General features: G+C 45.0%; 1 protein-coding gene across 3 annotated transcripts in view; it reads left to right on the forward strand.

Annotated features, from left to right (window-relative positions):
• Nucleotides 1-16,111, forward strand: part of LOC139263371 (ena/VASP-like protein) — a 457,176-nt gene that overhangs the window by 250,973 nt on the left and 190,092 nt on the right. For all 3 annotated transcript variants that reach the window (XM_070879361.1, XM_070879359.1, XM_070879360.1), the window contains exon 2: nucleotides 9,053-9,221. In XM_070879361.1, the coding sequence (XP_070735462.1) occupies nucleotides 9,053-9,221 (169 nt within the window). The remainder of the gene's footprint in view (nucleotides 1-9,052; nucleotides 9,222-16,111) is intronic.

Below are 16,111 nucleotides of genomic sequence, written 5' to 3' on the forward strand. Positions count from 1 at the left end.
CATTTGAAAGTTTGACCCGAAACACCCTACTCCCCTCTTTGGCCATAACAATGCCAGGAAGCCACTTGGGACCTTGTCCACAGTTTAACACAAATACAGGATCATTGATTTCAATTTCACGTGACACATTTGCGCTATCATGATATGTACTTTGTTGAAGCCACCTGCTCTCTACCTGTTCATGTAGATCAGGGTGGACTAACGAGAGCCTTGTCTTCAGTGCCCTTTTCATAAGCAGTTCAGCAGGTGGAATCCCAGTGAGCGAGTGGGGTCTCGTGCAGTAGCTAAGCAGGACTCGGGATAGACGAGTCTGCAGTGAGCCTTCAGTGAGCTCTGCTTGATGGTTTGCACTGCTCTCTCTGCCTGACCATGCTGGTTTGAACGGGGCAGATGTAACATGTTTGATCCAATTACGGGTCATGAACTCTTTGAACTTGGCACTGGTGAAACATGGCCCGTTGTCGCTCACAAGGACATCAGGCAGGCCGTGCGTGGCAAACATAGCCCGCAGGCTTTCAGTGCTTGTCGACATTATCTCACATTCAATCCATTTGGAGTACGCATCTACAACCACCAGGAACATTTTATCCAAAAACGGGCCTGCATAGTCAACATGGACCCTGGACCATGGTTTGGAGGGCCAAGACCATAAACTTAGTGGCTCTTTCCTGGGTGCGTTGCTTAACTGTAGGCATGTGTTACATTTGTGCACGCAGGACTCTAGGTCCACATCGATACCGGGCCACCACATGTGGGATCTGGCTATTACCCAGATTAACTCACCTTGTGAGTACTGTGGAGATCACTGATGAAAGTGTCCCTGCCCTTCTTGGGGACCACTACCCGATTACCCTGCAGAAGGCATTCTGCCTGTATAGACATTTCATCTCTGTGCCACTCTGCTTTATCTCTTCCTGCATTTCCAATGGGACACTGGACCAGCTCCCGTGAAGCACAATTTTTTACTAGGGACAGTAAGGGGTCCTGGCTCGTCCTGGTTCTAATCTGTCGGGCTGTGATGGGTGAATGCTCACTCTTGAATGCTTCCATTACCATGACTAAATCTGCGGGCTATGCCATTTCCACCCCCGTGGTGGGCAACGGCAGCCTACTGAGAGTATCAGCACAGTTTTCTGTCCCTGGCCTGTGATGGATGGCGTAGTTGTATGTGGACAACGTGAGCACTCATCTCTGGATGCATTCGTATTTATCCCCTTACTTGTGGAAAAAAGAGATATCAGTGGCTTATGGTCAGTTTCCAATTCAAATTTGAGCCCAAACAGATATTGATGCATTTTCTTTACCGCATAAACACACGCTAACGCTTCTTTTTCAATCATGCTGTAGGTTCTCTCAGCCTTAGACAGACTTCTGGATGCATAAGCAACCGGTTGCAATTTCTCAGATTCATCAGCTTGTTGCAATACACACCCGACCCCATACGACGGCGCATCACATGCTCGTACCAAACGCTTATATGGATCATACAACACGAGCAATTTGTTTGAGCATAACAATTTTCCAGCTATTACAAAGGCATTTTCTTGGCTTTTACCCCATACCCATTCATCTCCTTTACACAGTAAGACATGCAGTGGTTCTAACAGTGTGCTGAGACCCGGTAAGAAGTTACCAACATAGTTCAGGAGTCCTAGAAATGACTGCAGCTCCATCATGTTCTGTGGCCTTGGTGCATTCTCGATTGCCTCCGTCTTTGAATCGGTGGGCCTGATGTCATCCTCGGCAGTTCTTTTCCCCAGGAACTCCACTTCAGGCACCAGGAAAATGCACTTCGAGCATTTTAACCTGAGCCCCACGCGGTTGAGTCGACTAAGAACCTCCTCCAGGTTCTTCAGATGCTCAACTGTGTCCCAACCTGTAACCAAGATGTCATCCTGGAAGACCATCGTGCACGGGACCGACTTCAGTAAGCTTTCCATATTTCTCTGGAATATCGCCGTGGATGACCGAATCCCAAACGGGCATCTGTTGTAAATGAAGAGACCTTTGTGCGTGTTGATGCAGATGAGGCCCTTTGATGAATCCTCCAGCTCCTGCGTCATGTAGGCTGAGGTCAAGTCCAGCTTTGTGATCGTCTTTCCTCCCGCCAGCGTCGCAAAAAGGTCGTCTGCCTTTGGTAGTGGGTATTGATCCTGCAGGGAGAAATGATTGATAGTTACTTTGTAATCACCACAGATTCTGACGGTGCCATCTCCCTTGAGGACTAGAACAGTTGGACTGGCCCCTCCTTGAATTCGATCGGCGAAATGATGCCCTCTCATTGCAGTCGGTCCAGCTCGATCTCCACCCTCTCTCTCATCATGTACGGTACTGCTCTCGCCTTGTGATGGATGGGTCGTGCCCCCGGAATCAAATGGATCTGCACTTTTGCTCCTTGGAACTTCTCGATGCCTGGTTCGAACAGCGAGGGGAACTTATTTAAGACCTGGGCACACGAAGTGTCGTCAGTGGACGAGAGCGCTCGGACGTCGTCCCAGTTCCAGCGTATCTTTCCCAACCAGCTCCCTCTGAGCAGTGTGGGACCATCGCCCGGTACCACCCAGAGTGGTAGCTTGTGCACCGCTCCATCGTAGGAGACCTTTACAGTAGCACTACCGATTATGGGAATCAGTTCCTTTGTGTAAGTTCTCAGTTTAGTGCGAATGGGAGTCAGGACTGGCCTTGAGGCCTTGCTGCACCACAATTTATCGAAAGTCTTTTTGCTCATAATGGACTGGCTCGTGCCCGTGTCCAGCTCCATTGACACCGGGCGTCCATTTAATTCAACCTTCAGCATTATCAGGAGACACTTTGTGGTAAATGTGTGCACCCTATATACCTCTGCCTCTTCGGTCTGAGGCCCTGGTTCGTCGTGATCCACCGTGGATCTGTCCTCCTCTGCAACATGGTGGTTTTCAGGATTAGCAGGGTTTGCAGCTTCGCCTGCACATACGATGGAGGTGTCCCATTATTCCACATCCCTTGAAAATGTACCCTTTAAAGCGGCATGAATGGAAACAATGATCTCCCCGGCAGCACCAACAAGGTGTTAATGGCCTTGCATTCATCACTTTTGATGGTGGACTCTGAGACATCTGCGGACATGCAGCTGCAGGCATGTGGGGCCTGCCCCTGTACGTTGTGATTTGAAAACAACATCACTTTGTTCGCAGTACTTGTAGCAGCAATCGTGTGCTGAGAGATTTGCTTTGTATTGTCACTAGGGGCAATGAACGCCTGGGCTATCGCTATGGCTTTACTCAAGTTTGGGGTCTCTACAGTCAAAAGTTTGCAAAGTATCACTTCATGGCCAATGCCAAGTACGAAGAAGTCCCTGAGCATGTGCTCCAAATGTCCTTCAAATTCGCAATGTCCTGCAAGGCGTCTCAGCTCGGCAACATAGCTCCCCACTTCCTGGCCTTCAGACCTTTTGTAGGTGTAGAACCAGTACCTCGCCATCAGAACGCTTTCCTTCGGGTTCAGATGCTCCCAGACCCGTGTGCACAAATCATCATACCATTTCTCTGTGGGTTTCGCTGGAGCAAGCCTTTTCATGAGGCCATATGTTGGTGCCCCGTAGTCGGTGAGGAGAATAGCCCTTCGTTTGGCAGTGTTCGCTTCTCCTTTCAGCTCGTTGGCCACGAAGTATTGGTCGAGTCACTCTCCCTCCGAAAATTTCTCCCAGGATGCCCACTGTTCTCTGCATCGTTGGGTTCGTCATCTGTATCTCGTCGCCAGTTGTTATGTATGAATAAAGAATCTGACTAGATACTGTGAGCTCAAAGTAAAGTGTGACCTTAGTCCTTTTATTGCAGGTCTCCAGAGTGCCTCTCCAACCTGTGAGGCCTCCTTAAGTACAGGTGCTCCCAAGGGATTGTGGGATCCCTTTGGACTCCAGGGGATGAGCCCTCTGGTGGCTACACAAGGTAGTTACAGGTTTACATATATAACCTCTCAAACTAAACTGCTGGGCTATGTGTGCTCCAAGAGAGGCCTGGGGGTAAGGGAAAAAACCTTACAAAAAAAACACAAAAATATTCCCAAAACATTGCCCACACCACCACAACACAAATCGCTAAAAAAAATTAAAAGAGCAAACACTCGCACTTACCTTCGGAGTACTTTATCTTCCTCACCGCTGCTGGCATGGCTGGATCGCACTGATTTCCCAGGCAGTCATCGCAGGCGTACTTCCGGTCGGACAGATCGGGCAAAAGGCCAAACTACTGACGGTGTCGCAACGAGCGGTGTTGCACACCCGGAGCAGCTTTTCCCGTCGGTGCTACTCAGCGACACCGCAAAGCCGGACCGCAGGATCGTGACAGGGCACAGCAGACCTGAACGCCAACTTTCACGCTGCTCCAGGGCGAAACCCGGAGCGCAAAGGACCGGAAAATCCAGTCCATAATTTCTGTGGATGCAATTTTGGTGACTGGTTACGAATCATGGGGAAAAAATACATTCTTCCCTTTTTTTTGGTTAAAGAAAGCATTTCAACCCCTTAGTAGAGCATAATCAATTGGACTTTATTCCACAAAAACTGCATTCAGGACTGGGATACAGACCAATTGTACTGCTGACCTCTTTAACTAGAGGTCTGAACAGAACATTGGCTATAAAAATAAATCCTCAGATTCTAGACCACATCTGTTTGATCCACCAAACACCCATATCTAGTTCCTGACAGCTGTTTCACCAGTGTAATAAGGATAAATATCCCACTGAGCTGTTAACAGCCATTAGCTACTTTACATGGGTCATTAAGACATTTGTCATCAGATCATGATGTTCCCTAATTATTTGGTCCCTGCTCCAAAAGGCCGACATAACTTAAAATCAGTCACTGCCTGATGTTGGGGATTGCTTTTGAGAAAGGTGAATTGAAGTCACACGGCTGGGTCATATAATCAGACCCTGCTCCCCACCACCACTCAGCATTTCAGTCAGTACATGAATCGACAACATAAGATTAACTTCAGAAATCTAGTAGCAGTGGTGAAAGGCAATTTGATCAATATGTCTCTCTTTTATAAATTTAGCTCAGGAAAAATTACCAGGAAACTGTTTAATAATGTTTAATATTGAAAACAAATAATAAAGGTACAACTTTAGCTTACTCCACTTCACTACGAAGCTCCCCACCTTCAAAATCCTCCTCAAAACTTACCCTATTGCTTTTGGTCACTTCTGCTAACTTGTGTTCCACTTCCTGCCCACTGCTCAACCCCTCCAATGTAGCACCTAGGGGCATTTTAGTACATGCAAATGTAAGCTGCTAGGTGGAATCTCCCCACCTTTGTATGCAGTGCACTGTTCTATATTAGTTGTTGCTGTGATGTCCTGTGTGAACAAACTGAGCGTGTTTTAGATTCTTTCACTTTATGGAGACTTTCAGTTCTTGTAATACCCGACGACTCAGGAAGTGAAAATAACTTGGTCTCATAAATATCGTTATGGGTGATTAGCTTGAACCATGTCATTAAGTTTGAAAGTGAAGCTTAAAATAATTTTTAAAAGTTGGGTAGAGAGAATAGAAAGTAAAATGCCCCAAACTGGAATGAAAAACTGCAATTCATTACATATAATATTCTTTTAAAATTATATCTCCACAGTATTGATAGATCTATTCAATAAAAAGAAATGTATGGGTAAAAAAAAGCAAACTACTGCAGATGCTGGAAATCTGAAACAAAAACTGGAAATGCTCGTGATACTCAGTGGTCAGGCATCATCCGTGGAGAAAACATGAAACAGCTGATGTTTCAGGCATAATACCTTTCATAACTTTGAGAAGCCTCCAAATTAAACGAGCCTTGTGCACAGTTTCTGTGCAGGCTCCCCATGCCCTTCACACAGGCCGGCCATATTGAGGTGTGTTGGGCACCTTGGACACATTGCAAAGCTCAGGTCTCTGTGGCCGATAATACAGAGCCTGATGCACTCAAATAGATTTGGTCCCCTCTTCGCTGTATTTCACCCAGCCCCCCAGTGTAAAGCAATGCACTTTAGTATCTGAAGGGAAATGACAATCCCCCCCAAAAAATTGCTAGCTTTTCAAAACTTTATCCCCTTTTGATGATCCTTAGCTGCTTCTGTAACTGCTAAATATGCCACTGAATTAAAAATGAATATGTTTCAAAAATTGAAAGGCCATCTATATCATTTAAAGTTTACTTTGGAGTCAGTTGACTACAAGTGAGAAGGTACGTAATTGCCACAAGGCATCGTAGGTACAGAAATGGCTGTAAGGTATGATTCTAGAGATATAAAAATATAGAAAGATGTGAACATTCGAACCTCAATGTGCAAGATGCATATTTTCCGAAGATGTAGAGGGACTCTGTATCCTGTACATACATTACAATTTAAATAAATTATTTAGATATAAATAGAAGAAGTCAGAAAAACACATGAAGCCCGGCATTGTCTGATTGAATCTTCTGCATTTATGAACACAAACCATATAAAACAGTTGTAATGAGGGAGGAAACAGGACAAGCACTACTGTCACATTCATACTGCAGTGCAGAAAAATCTTCTGCTTTTCTTAATGTTATGATGTGAATATTGTTTTCATTATTAAATAGTTCTGATGGAAAGTTGAACCTATTTTTGTTAATGGTGTTTACTCTGCTTTCACAACTTGCTGTTTTTGTAGTATTTCCTGACATTTTAACTTTTTGTCACTTTTTTTAAAATTTCATTTTTTTTTGTTCAAATGGACCCACTGCTAATTTCCAACATTTTCAGCTTTCAAACCCATTCCCACGATTGTCTAGGGAGAGTTCCTCAGAAACGGTTGATCGAGCATGATATGATGTTATCTTTGATATCTGAAGTACAGGCTATTTCAGCTGTTCACTTTCCCTCCTGAAATTCTATACACTGGTGATTTGATGAAAATGATATGCTCAGTGCAAAGCCTAGACTTCTGAATCCTGAAATAGAACAGAATTATGTGATGCTGTAACCATTTCTGTTCCTCTTTATGGTGAATAAAGGCAATATTTTATTTCTATTTGGAGGCCAGATGACAGAATTATTATTGTTCAGACAAAGAACAGCTTGAGCACTTAATAAGTCGATCACAGTGTATTCAATGATACTGGCATGTCTGCGTTTTTGTGAGTCCTACTTTTTTTTAGTGTTTGCTTGGCTGAGTTGGTAGCACTCACATCTCTGAGTCAGAGAGTTGTGGGTTCAAGCTCCAGTCCAGTTCTTGAGCAGATAATCTAAGTTGACGCTTAAATACATTACTGAAGGAGTGCTGCATGGTTAGCTGCTATGCTTTTAATGAGACATTACACTGAAGCCGCATCTGACTGTTCTGCTAGTTTGGATAGATGTTAAATATCCCATGACAATCTTTCAATAACCGTAACGAGTTCTCCTGAGGTCACAGCAAACATTTCCCCCGTATATTTAACAGTGAATACACTTCAAAAGAAATTCATTTTATGTAAAGCGCTTTGGATTATTCTGAGAGAGGTGATGAGGTGCAAAGTAAATGTTATCTCCCTCCCTCCCTCCCTCTCTCTTTCTCTCAATCGCCCTTGCTCTTTTTTCAACTGAATCTTGCCACGTCACATACCTTTCCTAGTTGAGATAGTGGGCAGTGACATGCATCCAGGTCTTTACCAAAATTGCCTTGGGTTGCACTTATTTCTCATTTTCCTAAAGCACTATTAAATATTTTTCCATAACAATCCAATTAAGGTAGACAACTCCCTGCTGTGGGACACACAAGCATGAACCCACATCCCACCATCATGTCACCATATTCATCACCAGTGCTTCGCCTCAATGATGCTGGTTTCAAAGTGTTCATTACTCTACTTCCAAGTACTAGTGTCAGGTTTTTAAACATGTGTGTACATTATACTCTATCCCTAACTGGTGAAATTTGCATTTTTTGTAGAATTTCAGGGATCTGCCCAAGTTCACTGACTCTCCAGGCCTAACCTGTTCGTGCAAAAGCTCCTGCTGCAACTCCAAATTCTGAAAGGAATAGTGTGCAATTACAATGGAGTGGGAGGATTGGCTTGTTCTACAAGCTGCACGGTGACTTACTTCCCAACCAATGGTCTTGAGTTTGAGTCCAAAGCCACTGTCACAGCCGCGAACAAATGTCTCAGTTCTTCACCGGGGTTCTGGATAAGGCCAGTAAGGTACACGAGGTTAAATTCACTGATCTCATGTTCTCAGTGGGAAGCCATGCCCAAGGGGAGTGCAGATCAGACATAGGGCTCTATCACTGCAATGCCATTTCACTGACCCCCATCCCCCCCATTCCCTTTGGGTGGAGCTCTGCTTTGGGAGCATGGGATTGGTGAAATTACCATATAATCTGCACTTTGACTGTAAACATATATCTGTTGTGAAGAAATGAGTAATGGAGACCACGAATTCCATGCTACAGATTGTTTCTGACTAAAGGTGCAGCTTCTGTGAGAAACAATTAAAAGGCAGGACTTCAACTGTCATGAGTTTATGGCAAGTGCTATACATATTGACTGGATGCGGTTCAATTAAGAACCGATTTAAAATGCTGTAGGTTATGAAGTTATGTGAAATGGCATAAAGCGATGTGTGGATTTATATTGACGTGATATTCTAAGCCTGGAGAACCCATGGGATATTTTTCATAGGCTGTTGCTCCATTTTATCTTGATGTGACAACCATTGCAGTGACTATTAGACTTTGCAGAAACTTAATGCATTCTACTGTTTAAATATTTACCAATGAACATCCTCTTCGAGAAATTCACCACACAAGTGGAAGGATCCTCTAAAAGTAGCAGAGAAGCATATTGATGTTAGATTTGTACAATCAAGAATAAAGAAGTCTGATATGCTGACCATTCCAAAATAGTTTACTGTGAAATCTATTTATTCTTTTCACAGTTCAACAGTGACACTACAGTCCTAACATAGTTGTCATCTTTTGTAGCTTATGTAGAAAATGCCTTGTTCCAATGGTATCTAGGCTTTCATATTGATATTTGCAGGGGTGTTGCTTCCTTATATGGTTAATTGTCATTCTCCTTTGCAGTGAACAGAGCATCTGCCAAGCACGGGCCTCAGTTATGGTCTATGATGATTCAAGCAAAAAGTGGATCCCAGCCAAACCTGGACAACAAGGATTCAGCAGAGTCAACATCTATCACAACAACTCCAGTAACACCTTCAGAGTCGTTGGAATGAAACTACAGGACCAGCAAGTGAGTAGAAAGAATAAACTTAGCCTTGCCAACCACTTTGTAGGTATGGTGAGGACTGAAGTTCAAATGAGTTAAGATGCAACAATCGTGATTGTGTTCTTTGAATATTCCAGAACTCAGTGCAGATCCTTCCTTCCAACAGACCATTCACAACCTGCAGTGTCATGGGGCTAGAACCTCCACATTTTTGCATGCTTAACGCCCACTTAACGCTCATTTAACCGCTGAAATGATGCCCATATATTGCCCATTTTGGCACAAAATGGAAACTGCTGGGCATTTTTCAGAAACTTATCACCAAGCGTTATTTTCCCCATGTGCTTAACGGCGAGAAAAAATATTATCGTACCGCCCACTTTTTTGGATGGGCAAATTCAACGCCCATAATATCGCCCAGGGTTACTTTCCGCATGGAATTAATGCCGAGATTCAATATTAACGGCCAGCGACTTTTTTGTCGTAAAGAGCATATTTACCCAAACTAGCGGCCATGGAGATCGCCCATCATCAATTTCACCACCTCGCACACATTTCGCCCACAATATTTCTCGCTCAAAAAACCGCCCACAAAAACGAATCAGAGTGTTATGGACGCCATGTTGTAGATCACATGTCGTGTCCGAGGCTGCTGTCCTTCAACCTCGGTGGAGTTCAGATGTACTCTGCAGGTCGCTGGAGTTGATGTGAACATCTCTAAAACCATCTTGACCACACTTGACCGATTGGAATTGAAGAGCTGTGTTCGTCGGGACATTCCTTGTTTGTGTGCAGTCGGTGGAAAACAGAGAGCCACTGCAATGGGGCCTGTCCTTTCTCACCCTCTCTTGGTGACCAAATACTTGCAGCAGACTCGACATCGCCGAAGGAATGCTGCACTGCATTATGTGCCCAATGTAAGAAGTGACAGACAGATGAGGAGGGCCAGACGTTACACCCCCCCACAAATACAAGGAGAAGCATTCTTACCTCGACTTGCCCGACACCACCTGCCATCAGAGACTGTGCTTCCACAAGGAGGTTATCACTGAGGTATGCCAGCTGATAAGGGCAGACCTGCAACCTACCAGCACCATCAGAACTGCACTCTCCGTCGAGGTCAAAGTCACCACGGCACTGTCATTCTATGCCTCGTGTTCTTTTCAGGCCACAGCTGGCGACATTTGCGGACTTTCTCAGCATGCCACACATCACTGCATTAGACAGGTCACTGAAGCCCTGTACGCATGCAGGAAGGACTTGATCAGCTTTCCTATGACCAGGGCGGCACAGAGTGAGAGGGCTCTAGGTTTCTCCAGAATTGCAAACTTCCCCAAGGTGCAGGGAGCAATAGACTGTACTCACATCGCGATGCGGGTACCTTTTCAGGATGCTGTGGTTTTCAGGAACCCCAAGGGATTCCACTCCCTGAATGTCCAACTGGTTGTCAACCACCAACAAATTATACTGGCAGTGAATGCTCAATTTCTGGGCAGCATCCATGATTTGCACATCCTGCGTGAGAGCACTGTATCTGACTTGTTTAACAATGAGCCACAAGGTCAAAGCTGGATGCTTGGTGACAAAGGATATGCCTCTTTCTATGCTGTAAACTTCTATGACTTCAGAATCATAGACGTTTACAGCATAGAAAGAGGCATCTCAGTCCATTCTATTTTGCTAGCACAGTGTTGTCCAATAGAAATCACTGATTAGCCATAGGTGTGGCTGTGGTGAAACCGTTATAGCCACATTCACTAATTTTAATAGAAAATGCCTCCGACTCATTTCACCACCTTTGGGGCTGAAATTGCACCTTTGCACAGTGTCAGTTAGTGCCGCCAGCCAGTGTTAATGGTGCACTAATGAGTTAGCGAACGAGTGCGTGCGGATTTGCCCCGGGGCACCGCGCATCGAAATGTGGTTTGCAGCCCGCTCCACGATCAGCATGCCGCCATAGCGCATGCACGATGATGACATCATCAGCGTGCGCGCTGACCTCTTATCACCCCGCGCCTACCCCTTTGTCCCCTTTGGGGGAAATTGCCTCACGGACTCGAGGTTAGCGTGGGGCGATGCCAACGGCAGCTTCTGGGTGCGAGAAGCTGTGGTGAATGTGGCGGCCGGCCGCCCTTAAAGGGGAGATGGTAGCGCGGCGGCTGCCATCTTTTTTCTGTTGACCAACTTTTTAGTCGGCCCGACGCTGGCGGTCGCTGGTGTGGCCAAGCCGCCAACATGCAGCCCAGTACCAGCTCTTGGGTGCCAGGCCATTGGCCCGGCCCACACCCTCCCTGGTGGCCCAGTGGGCACCACTAAAGAGGCTGCAGAGTTCACAACAGCGCTCCCCTTTAAAAGACGAAGAGAGACGTTGTGAGGCAGCAACGTGATGCGGCACATCCGCCTCGCGCTGACCCCATCAGCGTCCCACTGATGTGCTGAGCGAGACGGTGAGCGTTGCGTCCCACGAATGCTGCGAGAGCGCCGCGAGAATGTTCCGTTACCGCAGCAGCAAGTTTTTTTTAACTCCAAGAGCACAAATCCACGCCGGTGCTGGCGTTTTCTGTGCCAACAAAAATAAATAAGCTAATTCAAATTATGCCCTAGCGAGGGGCAAATTCAGCCCCTTTCTCTTTTAGCAAAGTTCGGAATTCTGCCGTGAATTTATCAGACACAGCACATCTTAGTGCATCTTCTAGGTTTTTATTCAGCAGTTGCGAGCGGTTCTTTTCCTTCATTAGAGTGATTGCTGAGAATGTTGATTCACACAACGAGATGTGTCAGACCTGCCCCTGCTCTCCATCCAGAATGTGGTTGGATGCTGCTGGTCCTTTGCCATGATCTGCCCTTTTGCAGATGCTCGTTATTGGTTGGGTTTGCTTTCTTCTGTTGTCCTGGAGCAGTTATTAATCACAGTGACAGCTCCCCTCTCTTCCACTTTCCACTGGAAAGGATGATTGAGCGGGGTGTATAACAGGCGGCTGATCTTGCGCATTTTACAGTCCCGCTGAAGTTGAAAGTTCCAGGAAGTGTTGCTGGTGTTTCCATGGTGCTGAAATCCAGCATTTTCACCCATGTTTCACACAATTTTAGCAGATAACCAATAAGTAGTAACCTGGGAAGTAAAGCACGCACAATATTTAAAGAATACTCGCACACTCTGCTTTTCATCTAAGCATTTTATCATCAAACGTACAAATAGGTTAACGTACACAAGCATACTGTGGGTATGAATAGTGAGATCACATGCCTAACAACTGTGTCTGTTACTCATTTTTTAACTTACGAATCAAAAGTGCAATTAGTCACCTCTGGATTCCAATTTAGCAACATGTGGCCTAGTGACTAATGTACAGACAACACTCTACTAAAGCCATCCAAAACTAATCCTACCGCCCTCTTCTCTCCCCATTTAGTTCCATTCATAACCAGATATTCATCCTGTTCCTTTCTGGATTAAAACATCATTAATTACTTTTATTGGGATTTATTCCACATACTCAGTACTTTATGAGGAGAAAGTTTTTTTCGTGTCCCTTTTCAATCTTCTTTCCTCTGCTGAAAACAAGCTCAGTTCTGCGAGGCTCACTTCATGGCTTAGAGTTTTAAACCCTGGAATTATCCTTTACCCTCTTCCCTGAACTGAATCCAATATATCATGTTCCTTTTGATAGGGTACACAAAATGGCACATAGCATTCCAAATGTAGCCTTATCAATATGATGTATTCTTCTGAGGCAGTCCCTCGGAATCGAGGATGACTTGCTTCCAGACTAAAAATGAGTTCTCATGTGATTGATGAGTCCAATATGGGGCCTACAGTCCCTGTCACAGGTGGAGCAGATAGTGGTTGAAGGGACGGGTTGGTGGACTGCTTGGGTTGTCGTGCGCTACCTTCTGATGTTTATGTTTGGCTTCCGCTTGCTCCTGGCGAAGAGACTCGAGGTGTTTGGCGCCTTCCTGGATGCTTCTCCTCCACTTTGAGTGGTCCTGGGCCAAGGATTCCCAGGTGTCGGTGGGGATGTTGCACTTTATCAAGGAGGCTTTGAGGGTGCCCTTGAAGCATTTCCTCTGCCCACCTGGGACTCTCTTGCCATGTCGGAGCTCCGAGTAGAGCACTTGTTTTGGGAGTCTCGTATCGGGCATGCAGATGATGTGGCCCAACCAATGGAGCTGATCGAGTGTGGTCAATGCTTCAATGCTGGGAATATTGGCCTGAGCGAGAACTCTGATATTGGTGCGCCTATCCTGCTAATAGATTTGCAGGATCTTGCGGAGGCAGCGTGGGTGGTACCTCTCCAGTGCTTTGAGGTGCCTGCTGTGCATGGTCCACGTCTCTGAAGCATATAGGAGGGCAGATATCACTGCTGCTCTGTAGACCATGAGCTTAGTGCCTGGTTTGATGTCCTGGTCTTCAAAAACTCTCTTCCTCAGGCGACCGAAGGCTGCACTGGCACACTGAAGGCGGTGTTGGACTTCGTCATTGACACCTGCCCTTGTTGACAGTAGGCTCCCGAGGTATGGAAAATGGTCGACGTTGGGGCCTCGTCGTGGATTTTGATAATCGGGGGGCAGTACTGTGTGGCGGGGGCAGGGTGGCATAGGACCTTTGTCCTACGGATGTTTGGTTTAAGGCCCATACACTTGTACACTTCGGTGAAGGTGTCGACGATGGTTATGATGTATAACTGAGATACAACACAGTATTTGGTCCCTTACTGCATAAAGATAAATGGTGCAATTCAAAGTTATACTTGGGCAGTACTTACGCTGTACAAACTGATATGAAATGCACATCTAGAATGGTGAGTTGTGTGTGATCCTGGGGGAAACCTCGAGCATCAACAGATGATTCTCATCCCAAATAATGGAACCTCTACTTTACCACAGGCCAACACATCAATCCCACTGCAGGTACTTGTGCAATATTGTAAAGATTTTAAAGTATTTAATAAAATAATTAATTTTATTTACTGGAGAGCAGACAAATTATAATCTTCCATTTAAAGTCCTCCCAAATGTTTGAAAAATGTCAGGCTAATAATTTGGTGGATAGTTTGGGACAGCTGTTATCTTCATAAAAAATTGTTTGGCCCTGAAGTTACACGCTACGTTTGACAAGATTCCGGCATAAGACCAGCGATCCTGGAATTTTGTAAGTGGATTCTGGGATGGTACTGTTTCTGCCCCATAATGGCTGCACTGTCATTTCCATCCTGATCCGAGCCTTTTCATGTATGTGATAGCCAATGCTGCTGGAAGCTCATTATCGTATATTAAAATGAGCAGCAACAATGTTGGAATCACAAAATCCCATGACCTGCACTCCCACTGCACCAAGGATAATATAGAATGCAGTAGAAGAGGTATACTTGTCAGTATCAGTTGCTACAGGCCCAAGTGCTTTACTTTGGAGACTGAAGACACTTTCAGGAGAGATTTCTGGCTTAGGAATCCACTGGGATTTTTTTACCCCACCCACAGCAAGTTCTGAGTACCAGGTATGGGATTCCCAATGGTCAGTCCTTTGTATGTAATAATAATGGAAGAAGAAGTGGCTGCAGAGATATTGGTTGTAATCTACCAAAATTCCCTGGATTCTGGAGATGTCCCAGCGAATTGGAAAACTGCAAATGTAAGGCCCCTATTTAAGAAAGGAGGCAGACAGAAAGCAGGAAACTATAGACCAGTTAGCTTACCATCTGTCATTGGGAAAATGCTGGAGTCCATTATTAAGGAAGTAGTAGCAGGACATTTAGAAAATCATAATGCAGGTCAAGCAGAGTCAGCATGGTTTTATGAATGCGAAATCAAGTTTGACAAAGTTTCTAGAGTTCTTTGAGGATGTAATGAGCAGGGTGGATAAAGAGGAACCAGTAGATGTTGTGTATTTGGATTTCCAGAAGGCATTCGATAAGGTGCCATATAAAAGGTTACTGCACAAGATAAGAGCTCATGAGGTTGGGGGTAATATATTAATGTGGATAGAGGATTGGCAAACTAACAGAAAACAGAGAGTTGGGATAAATGGGTCATTTTCAGGTTGACAGACCGTAACTAGTGGGGTGCCACAGGGATCAGTGCTGGGGCCTCAACTATTTACAATCTATATAAATGACTTGGATGAAGGGACCGAGTGTAATGTAGCCAAATTTGCTGATGATACAAAGATAGGTGGGAAAGCAAGTTGTGAGGAGGACACAAAGAATCTGCGAAGGGATATAGATAGACTAAGTGAGTGGGCAAAAATTTGGCAGATGGAGTATAATGTGTGAAAATGTGAGATTATCCACTTTGGTAGGAAAAATAAAAAAGCAAATTATTATTTAAATGGAGAGAGATTCCAAAATGCTGCGGTACAGAGGGATCTAGGAGTCCTTGTACATTAAACTCAAAAAGTTAGCGTGCAGGTACAGCAAGTAATTAGGTTGGCCTTTATTGCAAGGGGGATGGAGTATAAAAGTAAGGAAGTCCTGCTGCAACTGTACAGGGCATTGGTGAGACCACATCTGGAGTATTGCGTACAGTTTTGATCTCCTGATTTAAGGAGGGATATACTTGCATTGGAGGCAGTTCAGAGAAGGTTCACGGGGTTGATTCCTGAGATGAAGGGGTTGTCATATGAAGAAAGGTTGAGCAGGTTGGGTCTATACTCATTGAAGTTTAGAAAAATTATAGGTGATCTTACTAGAACATATAAGATTCTGAGGGGGCTTGACAGGTTGGATGCAGAGAGGATGTTTCCTCTTGTGGGGGAATCTAGAAGTAGGGGGCATAGTCTCAGAATAAGGGGTCTCCCATTTAAAACAGAAATGAAGAAGAATTTCTTCTCTGAGGGTCGTGAATCTTTGGAATTCTCTACCCCAGAGAGTTGTGGAGGCTGGGTCATTAAATAATTTTAAGGTAGAGAAAGACAG

This window comes from Pristiophorus japonicus, chromosome 4, assembly GCF_044704955.1.
Source record: "Pristiophorus japonicus isolate sPriJap1 chromosome 4, sPriJap1.hap1, whole genome shotgun sequence".
Classification (NCBI taxonomy): Eukaryota; Metazoa; Chordata; class Chondrichthyes; family Pristiophoridae; genus Pristiophorus; species Pristiophorus japonicus.